Source organism: Pongo abelii, chromosome 2, assembly GCF_028885655.2.
Source record: "Pongo abelii isolate AG06213 chromosome 2, NHGRI_mPonAbe1-v2.0_pri, whole genome shotgun sequence".
NCBI classification, from domain to species: Eukaryota; Metazoa; Chordata; class Mammalia; order Primates; family Hominidae; genus Pongo; species Pongo abelii.
The window spans coordinates 130741127-130754292 of NC_085928.1; the positions used below are offsets into that span (position 1 = coordinate 130741127).

The following is a 13166-nucleotide window of genomic DNA, read 5'->3' on the forward strand; positions in this document are numbered from 1 at the left end:
CTCCCAAAGTATTGGAATTATAGGAATGAGCCACTGCACCCAGCCTGAATATTATCTTAAATAATGCCGTGGGCCGGGCACCGTGGCTTACCCTGTAATCCCAGCACTTTGGGAGGCTGAGGCAGGTGGATCACCTGGTCAGGAGTTTGAGACCAGCCTGGCCAACATGGCGAAACACCGTCTCTACTAAAAATACAAAAAATTAGCTGGGCGTGGTGGCGGGTGCCTGTAATCCCAGCTACTTGGGAGGCTGAGGCAAGAGAATTGCTTGAACTCAGGAGGCGGTGGTTGCAGTGAGCCGAGATCGTGCCGTTGCACTCCAGCCTGGGTGACAAAGCAAGACTCTGTCTCAATAATAACAATAACAATAATGTTGTGAAAAATTTAAAGCAACTTACTATTCCTTGGAATACTCTTCATACTTCATTAGGAAGTAAGCCAAACATGTGTTTACTACTTATTCAAAATTAAAACTGATTTAGGGCAAGCTTTGTTAAAAACACTCACATGTATTTTAAGATATGTGAGAAGATTTTTTGGAATATCCTTGGCCTAGAATTTACAATATTTAGTTGCTTATTAGAAAATCGTTGTATGTAAGAGAGACTATATGTAATTAAATAATTATGCTTCTGGTACACGCACAAATGTATTTTGAAACACCAAATTTAAATATTTACCTAAAACTGGTTAAGTTTTAATGACAGTTCTAAAACATCCAGTGAGATAAATAATATAGAATTGTTCACTGGTTTTGTCATACTTGAAATGGTGGTTTATTGATAATAAAAATGCTTTCAGAAAAAAAATCCCAACTAAGGTGAGGATAATGAAATCACTGTTACTTTGTGAGACAGACAATGTTAACGCTCACCCAGATCCCTTTGGATCTTTCTACTGTTTCTATGTTGCCCTCCTCAGCTTCTGTGTGCTTCTGCTTCTACTGGCCTTACCTGCAACTCTCCTGGAAGGCTTGCCCTTGAGCTATTGAAGCCACTACTGGAGCAAAGTGCCTGGGAGTTTACATTCTCCTCGGGTAGCCCCTCGCCCATGACTGACAGATGCAAGAATATAAAAACCAGTATTCTTTTTGTCTGTTTGGGGTGTGTGTGTGTGTGTGTGTGTGTGTGTGTGTGTGTGTGTGTGTTTTGAGACGGAGTCTAGCTCTGTCACCCAGGCTGGAGTGCAGTGGCCTGATCTCGGCTCACTGCAACTTCCGCCTCCTGGGTTCAAGCCATTTTCCTGCCTCAGCCTCCCCAGTAGCTGGGATTGCAGGTGCCTGCCACCACAGCCTGCTATTTTTTTTTTTTGTATTTTTAGTAGAGACAAGGTTTCACCATGTTAGCCAGGCTGGTCTCAAACTCCTGACCTCAAGTGATCCGCAAAAACCAGTATTCTTGCCATGAGTTGGTAGAAACTCTGAGGCGTAACTTCACTCCAGAGTTCTCCTGTGGGGTCAGGAAGAAACAGCTCCATGTAGGACTTTGATTTAAATCACAATCTGACTTGGCTTCTCTCTGTCTCTCTCTCTCTTTTTTTTTTTTTTTTTTTTTTTAAAGCCTAAATCATACTTTGAGGCTTCTGTTTTGTTGGTCTGACTTCCTCACACCCTTGTCGGTTTTCCCTAAAAGCACTTCAGTAATAAAAAACTAGCACACAAATCTTGACTTGGAGTCAGCTTCCACATATGGCATTATCTGAAATTACAGTGTTTCTAGGAAAAAAATTAGTATAAACATTTTTTTAAGATGCAACAGGATCTTTACTTTTCTGTACAAGCCAAACATGACACACATCAGAATTAAGAATGTAAATTACATTTTATATATTTAGAAACTTAATGTCAGTTCACCAAGGAGTTATGGGGGATTGGAGGGTTACTGAGCACTAATGGTATTCAAATGATAACATTTATTTATTTATTTATTTATTTTTGAGACAGAGTCTTGCTCTGTTGCCCAGGCTGGAGTACAGTGGTGCAATCTTGCCTCACTGCAACCTCTGCCTCCCGGGTTCAAGCGATTCTCCTGCCTCAGCCTCTTGAGTAGCTGAGACTACAGGTGTGGGCTACCATTCCTGGCTCAGATGTGTGTGTGTGTGTGTGTGTGTGTGTGTGTGTGTGTGGTGTGTAGACAGAGAGGAGAGAGAGTGTGTCTTGCTTTGTTACCTAGGCTGGAGTACAGTGGCACCAACATGGCTCACTGTAGCTTCGACCTCCCAGGCTCAAGCAATTCTCCCATCTCAGCCTCCTGCATATCTGGTACTACTGGCATGCACCACCAGACCAGGCTAATTGTTTAATCTTTTGTAGAGACAGGACCTCACCATGTTGACCAGGCTGGTCTGGATCTCCTGGGCTCAAGCAGTCCTCCCACTTTGGCCTCCCAAATTTCTAGGATTACAGGTACAAGCCACCATGCCCAGCCTTGGATGATCATTTTTTGAATCTTTCTTTTTGATAAGCAAAACATCCTAGCTTAGTTAATAATCAACCTCGGGAAGCTAAATAGTGTGTTTACACTCTCATAGAAAGAAGTTTCGTGATTTGATGACTGATAATTACATCATCCATCAGTTAATATCTCTAACTAACTAGGACTGCCAAATAATGAACTTCTCTCCAAATGACAATGAGAATTGCCAATAAATGAGTTCAGATGTTCACAGCATGCCAATTAAATCAAATGATTTCATCAATTTTGGAGGAGTGCGTTGGCCTTTGCCAGGATTTCAGAGTGAGCTGAAGTGTGCATTCTAGCTACAGCATTTCGTTAAGTTTGAATGCTTTGATTATGAGGTTTAATGTCACAAGCCAACTATAGCACCTTTGCAGTAGATTTTTTTTCTTTCCTCAATTAAGAAATATAGAGATGGGGGCCTCACTATGTTGACTGGACTGGTCTCGAACTCCTGGCCTCAAGTGATCCTCCCACCTTGGCCTCCCAAAGTGCTGGGATTACAGACGTGAGCCACTGCACTCAGCCTTGCAGCAAATTTTTCTTTTTCTAAAGAAAACTTGAGCAGCATTTTATACTAAAAGGCTTTATTTTCAGTTTATTTTTCCTATATAAAAATAGGTTGAAAACCATATGTATAGTGATGATGTTCACTGCATCATTAATAAGAATAACTAAAATCGATGGACAAGCTAAATGTCTAGCCAACCTTCCCAAGGCTGAACTGGAATGATGTTGGGGCTGTGGAGAGTGTTGCTCGGTTAAAAACTGCCACATGGATTTCATTCTGTTTGGGGCAGCTGATGGTCAAAGTGTAGCTTGTTGGTGCATGTCACCCCCTATTGGTATTTCAGGCCAGCTTGATCCTTCTAGGACAAATCCAAAGAATTGTTTCTTCTCTGAATGATGAATATTTATAAAACTGATTTCAAAGATCCAACAGTTTGGCAAAAGATGCAGCCAAATTGCAGCCAATGGAAAACTAAAGGTCTTTTTCGACCAAAACCTTTTTTCTTAGAAAAGGCGTTGTAGCAGTTCATTCTTCTACAGTTTGTACCATTGGGATAAAACTCTTATCAAAAACTTCTAAAAACCTAAAATCACCCTGACAAAGGAAGTGGTAATTATACAATTAAAATATCTATAGCAACAAATACTATTCGGATATGAAATCTATACATCAAACTTTTTATGGTAAAACTAGACTTCATATGCCTCATCTTCATCTACTAGAGAATGACACACAAAAAAAGACGAGGAGGAAGAAGAGGAAGAGGAAAGAGAAGGAGAGAAAGCGGAAGAAGAGAAAGAAGAGGAGGAGGAGGAGCAAGAGGAGGAGGAGGAAGGAGGAGGAGGAAGAAGAAAGAAGAAGAAATAAAGAAGAATTTCAAGGGTCTAAGTCAGTACTATGGCCAGGCGCCATGGCTGATACCTATAATCCCAGCACTTTGGGAGTCCAAGGCAGGTGGATCACCTAAGGTCAGGAGTCTGAGACCAGCCTGGCCAACATGGCGAAACCCCGTCTCTACTAAAAACACAAAAATTAGCCGGGTGTGGTGGCGGGTACCTGTAATCCCAGCTACTTGGGAGGCTGAGGCAGGGAGAATTGCTTGAATCTGGGAGGCAGAGGTTACAGTGAGCCAAGATTGCGCCACTGCACTCCAGCCTGGGCGACAGAGCAAGACGCCGTCTTGAAAAAAAAATAAAAATAAAAATAAAAATAAATAAATTGGCACTATACAACAGAAATTTCTGTGATGGTCAAAATATTTTCTGTGCTGTCCAATATGGTAGCCAATGTGCCCATTGAGCATTTGAAATGTAACTAACATGACTGGAGAACTGACTTTTAAATCCTACTTAAATTTTAAAGTCACAGATGGCTAGTGGCTATCATATTGAACAGCATACAGCTAAAGTATTTTTCAGTGAATATTTGTGGGTATACAGCAAGGAAGCTATCACATAATAAAGTGTCAAATGAATTGGTTGCAGAGTTTTATGCAGATAACCATATTTTACCAAATGAACTCAACAAGGGAATGCATTGTCTGTAGGAGAATTGTAAAAAACAAAAACTGGGTAAAAGTGCATATATTTTTTTTTAATTTTTTTTTTTTTTTTTTTTGAGACAGGGTCTTACTCTGTCAACCAGGCTGGAGTGCAGTGGCGCAATCTTGGCTCACCGCAGCTTCAACTTCCCAAGCACAGGTGATTCTCCCACCTTAGCTTCCCGAGTAGCTGGAACCACAGGCGCATGCCACTATGCCCAGCTAATTTTTTGTATTTTTAGTAGAGACGGGTTTCTCCATCTTGCCCAGGCTGGTCTCAAACTCCTGAGCTCAAGCAATCCACCTGCCTCAGCCTTCCAAAGTGCTAGGATTACACGTGTGAGCCACCAAGCCCAGTTTCAGTATGTTCTTTTTCATCATCATCATATTCTGGCAATGCTAAGCAATGTCAGTGACAAAATACTCTCTCTACCAGTGTGGACTGCGCTGGTTCCTGCTTCCACCTTGGTATACCAGCTGTTTTCCCTAATACTTCAAATGTGTACAAAGACTGAAGAGAAACAAAATGGATTAGTGTATGTGGTAGACATTAGAGCTGTTCACAAATATTTGATTCTCTCTCTCTTTCCAAGCACTGGAAGATTTCACTTTCCCACCCTTTGAACCCAGGAATAGCCATGGGACAACCTGAGCAGAAGCTTTACAAGTTAGGGTGTTCTACACCATGCTCTTTGCCCTCTGCCATGGACACCTTGCAATGTTCCAGATAGTGTCTGTTCTAACAGTCTGGATTCTAGAGTGAGAACAATCTTTAAAATACATGAAGTATGATCAAGAAACAAATCTTTATTATTTTAAGCCACTGAAATTTGGAGGTTATTACTGTTGCCTCATTTAGTCTGCCTGATACAATAGAGCTACTATTTTGGTTTAGGAATTTCAGAACTTAAAGATGAAATCAGAACTTAGAATTGAAAGGTGAAAATGAACAGTTGAAATTTGAAGAATTTATTCTACATAAAGTTACCTTCAAGAATCCTATGAGCAGGGCCAGGCTTGGTGGCTTATTCCTGTAATCCCAGCACTTTGGGAGGCCAAGACGGGTGCAGATCACCTGAGATCAGGGGTAATAGACCAGCCTGGCAAACATGGTGCAACCCCACCTCTACTAAAAGTACAAAAAAATTAGTAGTGGCGCACACCTGTAATCCCAGCTACTCAAGAGGCTGAGGCATGAAAATCACTTGAACCTGGAAGGTGGAGGTTGCAGTGAGCTGAGATCGTGCTACTGCACTCCAGCCTGGGCGAGAGACTTGTCTCAAAAAAATAAGAATCTCATGAGCAGAAAAATTATGAAGCATAGGAGAAATGAGCTAGCAGCTCCTTCCAATTTATTAATATAGCATGGTACATAAGGGAGGGGGCATTCTCTGACAGAAAAGTGGAAAGCCACTGTAAAGCAAACAAAAAAAACACTCTTACATGTACAAATAATGCTCAACTTTATTTATTGAATTAGTTAGGGCCAAGCTAGGCTATGCTGCCATAATAACAAAACACAACTAATGCAGTCGTTTGACACAATAAAATCTTACCACTCATGCTGTCTGATGGGGTTGAGTGGCTTTCTTCCATCTTGTATTAATAGCTATGCTATCTGGATCACTGGCTTCCACAGTTGTGGGAAGTGTGGAGGAGGCATACCAACTGTTGTTTTTCTTTGAGGGAAGTAATATGACCCCAACCTAAATGCATGAGAGGCCAGGAAAACAACATAGTTTAGTTGTGTTTTCAGGGGGAGAAAAAGCTATGGTATGCACATAGCTTTGCCTCTGCCACACTCAGAATGCAAAATAAAAGTAGAGAACAGTATCATTTCCCCCTAACAGACTGGCAGATATCCCAAAATTTGATTACCTACATTAAAGAGGGTGTGGATAAACAAGTCCTCTCCTACTTTGCTGGTGGTAGTGAAAATTGGTTCAACTTTTATGGAAGACAATTTGGCAATATCTATAAAAAATTACATACATACAATTTTTAACTCTGCCATTCTACTTCTAAGAATTTATTCTACAGATGAATAAAGATGTATGCACACATTTTTCTTTTTGTAATAGCAACAGATTGGAAGAAATTTAAATGTCCATCAGGAGGGTCCACATCCAATGAATCATGGTACATCCACATGATGGGATATCATGCAGTTATACCAAAAGAATGAAGTTCTGGCCGGGCATGGTTGCTCATGCCTGTAATCCCAGTACTTTGGGAGGCTGAGATGGGTGGATCACCTGAGGTCAGGAGTTCGAGACCAGCTTGGCCAAAATGGCAAAACCCCGTCTCTACTGAAAATACAAAAATAGCTGGATGTAGTGGCAGGCACCTGTAATCCCAGCTACTCGGGAGGCTGAGGCAGGAGAATCGCTTGAACCTGGGAGGCAGAAGTTGCTGCGAGCCAGGATTGTGTTATTGTACTCCAACCTGGGCTACAAGAGCAAAACTACGTCTCAAAAAAAAAAAAAAAAAAAAAAATGAAGTTCCTCATGAGCTGATAAAGAATAAGCTCTGAGATACATAACTAAACAAAAAAATCAACAATGTATATCATATCCTACCACTTGGGGAAAAAAAGGAAAAAATACATATGTAGGCTGGGCACAGTGGCTCACACCTGTAATCCCAGCACTTTGGGAAGCAGAGACGGGAAGATTGCTTGAACCCAGGACTTTGAGACCAGCCTGAGCAACATGGTGAAACCCTGTCTCTACAAAAAATACAAAAATTAGCCTGGCATGGTGGTGTGCACCTGTGGTTCCAGCTACTCGAGAGGCTGAGGTGGGAGGATTGCTTGAACCTAGGAGGTCGAGGCTACAGTAAGTTGTGAACGCGCCACTACACTCCAGCCTGGGCAACAGTGAGACCCTATCTCAAAATAAAAAAATATTGTTAAACTGATCACATTGCCTCCAGGGAGGGGAACTAGGAGGCAGAAGGGTTTGTACTGTAGAGCCTATACTTATCCTTTGAATTTTTAACATTAATGTATTATCTATCAAAAACTTTAAGTTGGCCAGGTGCAGTGGCTGACACCTGTAATCCCGGCACTTTGGGAGGCCAAGGCGGGAGGATCACCTGAGGTCAGGAGCTCGAGACCATCTTGGCCAACATGGTGAAACCCTGTCTCTACTAAAAATACAAAAATTAGCTGGGCGTGGTGGTGCGTGCCTGTAGTCCCAGCTACTCGGGAGGCTGAGGCAGGAGAATCGCTTGAACCCGGGTTGCAGTGAGCTGAGATCATGCCACTGCACTCCAGCCTTGCGACACAGTGAGACTCCATCTCAACAAAAACCAAAACAAAACAAATTAAGTGTACAGGATTTGAATTCAGACTGTCACTGTATGACTTTGAGCAAGTTGCTTCATCTTTGTGTTTCTCATTGGCAAAAAAGGATTAATTAATACTAGTAACTGCAACTTTTGGGATTGTAAGAAACCAATTGTTATTTTTTTTTGAGACAAGTTCTGGCTCTGTCACCCAAGATGGAGTGCAGTGGTGTGATTTCAGAGACTACAGGCATGCAACACCATGCCCAGCTAATTTGTTTAATTTTTGTGAGATGGGCTCTCACCACGTTGCTCGGGCTGCTCTCTAACTCATGAGCTCAAGCCCACCTTGGTTTCCGAAAGTGTTGGGATTGCAGGCCTGAGCCACCGCACCCAGCCAATTGTTGTTATTACTAAAGTAAATTTGGGCCCGGTGTGGTGGTTCATGCCTGTAATTCCAGCACTTTGGGAGGCCAAGGCAGGATTGCTTGAGGCCAGTAGTTTGAGACCAACCTGGGCAACATAGTGAGACCCTGTCTATACAAAAAATAAAGATTGGGCTGGGTGTGGTGGCTCACACCTGTAATCCCAGCACTTTGGGAGGCCAAGGCAGGTGGATCACTTGAGGTCAGGAGTTCGAGACCAGCCTGGCCAACATAATGAAACCCCATCTCTATTAAAAATACAAAAGTTAGCTGGGCGTGGCAGTGTGCACATGTAGTCCTGGCTATTTGGGAGGCTGAGGGAGAAGAATTGCTCAAACCCGGGAGACAGAGGTTGCAGTGAGCCGTGATTGCCCCACTGCACTCCCGACTGGGTGAGAGACTCCATCTGAAAAAAAAAACAACAAAAAACAAAACTGAATAATCAGTGTTGCTGTGTGAATTACATGCCAATATAGAAATAGTAAAGCAAATGGGAACAGCTTGTGGGGTGGTCAGGGTATAGCTAATAAAGTGACCCTTAGTATTGGAGTAAAGCTTTCCCATCATACAGGCATTAGGAAGTGTTCGGCGTATTTGAAGAACAGCAAGGAGCCTGGGGTGAGGACTGCAGTGGGACATGAGGTCACACATAAAGTGGGAAGACCATGAAAGCTATCATGAGGACTTTTGATTTTTTTGCACAGGAGTGCCATGATCAATTTAATAGGATCCCTTGGGCTACTGTGTGGAGATAAAACTGTAGGGTAGCAAGAAAAGGAACAAGGTTTTCTTGTAGAGACAATGCTGACCTTTGGCCCGAACCCTTTCTCTCCTTCCCAAATTAGCCATGTTTAAGTTTTTTTTTTGTTTTTAAACAGAGGTCTCACTATGCTGCCCAGGCTGGCCTCAACAAATCCTCCAGCTTGTCTCCCAAAGTGCCAGGATTACAGGCCTGAGCCACCACACCCAGCTGAACAGTTTTAGATAAAAACCTAACTCATGCAATGATCAAAGAACTGAGAGAATAAGTACATTTTATGCTATCTCAAATTATATTATTTCTATAATCACATTTTGATGCCTTTTTGCTGGTTAGGGTATTTGGTTTGCTTTAAAGTACATTAGCACTATAAGATGACAAAAAATAACAGAACGTCCATTTGTTTTAGTTTAATAGACATTTATTCCTTTAGTTGAACAACCTCTACACAATTAAAATGTATGACTTAAGATCTTTTTTTGTGAAGAAATTTAGGTCTCAAGAACTTTTATGAACTTGCTATGAGTACTTCCTGGCAATCAATTAACTGAGCCTTTTGAAACCCCTAGAGAAGACAGGAGAAAATTGGTTCAGAACGAGCATTTACATTGTCAGCAAAGTCAGAATTTAAAATTGGGCAATTCCTTGTCTACATTTTCTTTACACTCAAATTCACCCTGGAAAACAGTAGTCTAGTCTCCTGGAAGACATGATGCAAACAGAAATGCAATGTGGTGGTATACTCACAAAGTGGGTGCACAAGTGATGGTCCAACTTTGTGGAATGGTAAGGATTTTTAGGGTTGTTTGGCCAGGAACAAGAGAAATAACTGCAGAAAACACATACGGTTGGAAACCATGTGCTTGTGACTTTTTCTGTAGCCTATGGGAGTGGACAGAGTGGGTAACCCAAGATGTTTTTAAGACTGACTGGACTAAGAATGAGGTACTTATAGCCAACTACTTTCCCCCTAATGTGACTGAAGGGATTCATAATGATCACAATTAGCGTTACGGTTAAGTATTTTAGGGTTGACATCTAAGCTCACACTTGAAAGGTATTTATCTAATGGCCACTGCCTCACCAGCTTCCCACCCTAGCATTCATTGCTAGCTTACCAATCTTAATAACTTTATCTCACATTCAACTTCAAAACACACCAGTGTTTACCATTACCACTAATCAATGAATGCCATGAAGCCATGGCACTGAACCAGGAGCTTTCACCTTTTATGTGAATTTAAAATGGTACTGTGGAGGCTGAGGCAATTTTCTCCAGGCTAACCCAAATTTTCTAAAGCCCAATTTAAAAGTCTACACCTGCCAAACTAAAAAAACGCAGCCACTTGAAAATAAACCAGCAGAGCATTGCCAGCACCCCGATAAAGCTGCAGGTTTCATCACATGCACCAGACAAATCTACAGGGCTAGTTTCAGTTCTCTTCTTTTAAAGAATTTATTAAGCCTGTTATACCACACAGTATGTTTTATACACTGACATACAACTCTCTAATAAGATAAAGCAAAGACAAAAAAGTTTATCTTATTAGAAACAAGATACACCACCACTTATTGTTTTCAAACATTATTGCACTTTAACTTTCTTAATTTGACAAAGCATTCAAGAAACATCTGCAGACTAGTTTTAACAGACAAATAACACCTGTAAGCAGACATGACTGTCCTAAATTGTTTATTAAGTATGAATTTTACAAACTTTACTTATATTAGCGGTAACGGTGGAGCTGGAGAGTATTGCGCCTTCTCCAAGCAGCCCGGCGAGAGCCACCAATGGTGTGGTGGAACTTATGGCCCTTTCCAAGGCCACGGCTCTTTCGGCCTGCAGATGTCAGCCCACGCATCTCCCTGTGCTTGTGGACTGGTTTGGTGATCCACTGGGTGTCAGGATTTCTTCTGATAGCTTTATGGAATGGATCAATGAGGATAACCTCAAAAAATTTGTATGTGGAATCTTCACCAACCCAGTAAGAATTCAGGACTCTCAGAGCCCCACAGTGGCGTCCAGCTCGCTCCTAGAATAGGAAAAAAGGCCCAAGGTCAGTCTCCCACATTGCCTATAGCAGCAAGTCAGAAAGCATTTTAATTCTCAACTCTAGTTCACCACCAGACAAGAGTCTTTTACTACTCAAGTTATTTACTAAGCATCTCTCCCTAGACTATCACAAGTATAATCAGATAAAGCAGACTTGCTAAAACAACACACATAGACTGAAACACATCATTCCCTCTTAATACTCCATTCCTGTCTAGGGCATGAATATGTTAATATCTGGTTAACAAAATTTAGGGTTTGGGGACCTTATCTTTTTCCAATACAACTGAGAGCTCAGCAACGTTTAGCTTTAAAAATATTTAGTATATATTTTAGGCTGTGCAGGCCACATTTGGTCTCTTCTGCATATTCTTGCCTCTTCAAAGCTTAGGTTCCACAAGTACTTCCAGTATATACACACGCATTTGTAACAAAGACTTACAAATCTTTCAAGCAATTACTCTTTACCAAGACTAGTAAAAATCACAAACCCTGTTTTATACACGAGACAGCTCACCTCAGTACAATCAGAAAAGTTGCTTAAATCTGTCTCTGCCACCATCCCCAGGCAGTATTCAATATAACTGCTACTCAAAACCATTTACCTCTGCAACGGACTGAAGGCTTCGAGCAAACTTTAGCTGGTTAACACCATGATGGACAGGCTTGCCGTAAGTTGCACCCTTAGGAACTGGGCGTTTTCGGCCACCACGGCGAACACGAATCCTATATATAACGTAACCTACACACAAACACACACACAATTAGTGATTTTATAGGAAGCCATAAGGCTTAAGACTCAATGGCTTGTCACTAATACTCCACCAAAAATACTTCAACAGTAAGTTAATGCTATCAAATGGAAAAAAATAAAACACATCCCAGTCTTCTTCAATGTACCTTAGGCTACTCACACAGGGAGGCACACTGTTTATTCTGCTGTAGTCTGAACTCATTCAGATTTGTAACCTTTGACACACTTGCCACTTTAGACAGTGCATACAGTAATTGATCAGTGTTGCTAGCTCTATTCTGCCAAAGCCCTATGCGAAGACAGACACTGGGGCAGCAGTGTCTTCCTAACAGCTGGTTTCCAACTTTTCTCGAATATAATTTTATCCAAGCATCCACGCAGTCGATCACGTACCTTGCTTGGCCTTGTAGCCCAGTCGGCGCGCTTTATCAGGCCGGGTGGGGCGGGGAGCCCTGTGGAGAGCAGAGAGCTGGCGGTACTGCCAGCAGCGGACCCTCAGAAGAAAGCGCATGACATCAGACTGCTTCTTTCTCCATAGCTCCTGGATGTACTTGTATGCACCCATCTTGGCTTACCTGTGAAATCAAACTGTGTATTAAATATCATCCGCTTGAAGTACAAAAGACGACTGTACCCGTCCATCTTAGTTCCCCAACAAGCACAAGGAAACCTCCGGGAATGAAAATGGCTCTGCACCAACTACCGGGGACAGCTAGCCCAACCCCCACCACGGCGCCCACGGAGCCGCGTTCAGTCACCTCCGCAACCCTAGCGCAGAGCGGTGCTCGGCACGTTTTGGTGGGGCGAATGAACAGAACCAGAGCTGAGCACCAAGGGGGCGGGCGGCTGCGGCAGGCGGCGTCCCCAACGGGGACCTGAAAGGAGATGCCGCTGACACCACAGGGCAAGGTACTGCTGCGGCCGCCGAGGATTAACTCTCGAGAAAAATGCATCTACCCCACCCAACCAGCAGCCTCACTTTAGGCTGCCTTGTCCCGGGCGCCCCATTCGTCAGCCCCACGCCTCCTCCAGTATCCGGGCCCAGCTCGAATTCGCGCCGCCATCACATCTTCGCTCAACCCGCCCCGGGGGCCGCCTCTCCACCCCTTTGCTGTCCCGCATCCTGACCAAACTCTGGCCGCACAGGAGGGAGACCTATCTCGGAGGACGCAGCTTCCCCGGGCCTGGATGGCTGAAGAGGAAGACGATCAAAGGCGGATGGAAGAGCAAAGATCCTCAACGCAGCCTACCTGATGGCCGCCGCCAGACGGAAAGGAAAGAACTGTACTCCCACAATGCCTTTTGGGCTCCTCCCCCACCTCAGCCAACCTCTTTCCGGTGGACAGCTGCGGCCTCCCAGAGCGTCATGGGACATGTAG

The 13166-nt window shown here is 43.0% G+C and overlaps 1 protein-coding gene across 2 annotated transcripts; it reads right to left on the reverse strand.

Moving 5' to 3' along the window:
- Positions 1–9379: 9379 nt before the first annotated feature.
- Positions 9380–13079, reverse strand: RPL15 (ribosomal protein L15). Of its 2 annotated transcripts, none has more exons than XM_009239272.4 (4): positions 12916–13056; positions 12181–12362; positions 11639–11775; positions 9380–11013 (listed from the first exon to the last, which is right to left on the reverse strand). In XM_009239272.4, the coding sequence occupies exons 2-4, from the start codon at positions 12350–12352 to the stop codon at positions 10708–10710; spliced, it is 615 nt and encodes a 204-aa protein (XP_009237547.1). In that variant the 5' UTR covers positions 12353–12362; positions 12916–13056; the 3' UTR covers positions 9380–10707.
- Between the last annotated feature and the right edge of the window lie 87 nt (positions 13080–13166).

What these genes read in the sequence shown, in the direction of transcription:
- RPL15 (XM_009239272.4), bottom strand. Translation starts at nt 12,352, where the DNA reads ATGGGTGCATACAAGTACATCCAGGAGCTATGGAGAAAGAAGCAGTCT. An exon ending in GGGCTACAAGGCCAAGCAAG is followed by an intron (nt 11,776 to 12,180) that starts GTACGTGATCGA and finishes GTTTGTGTGTAG; the next exon opens with GTTACGTTATATATAGGATT. An exon ending in GCCTTCAGTCCGTTGCAGAG is followed by an intron (nt 11,014 to 11,638) that starts GTAAATGGTTTT and finishes TTCCTATTCTAG; the next exon opens with GAGCGAGCTGGACGCCACTG.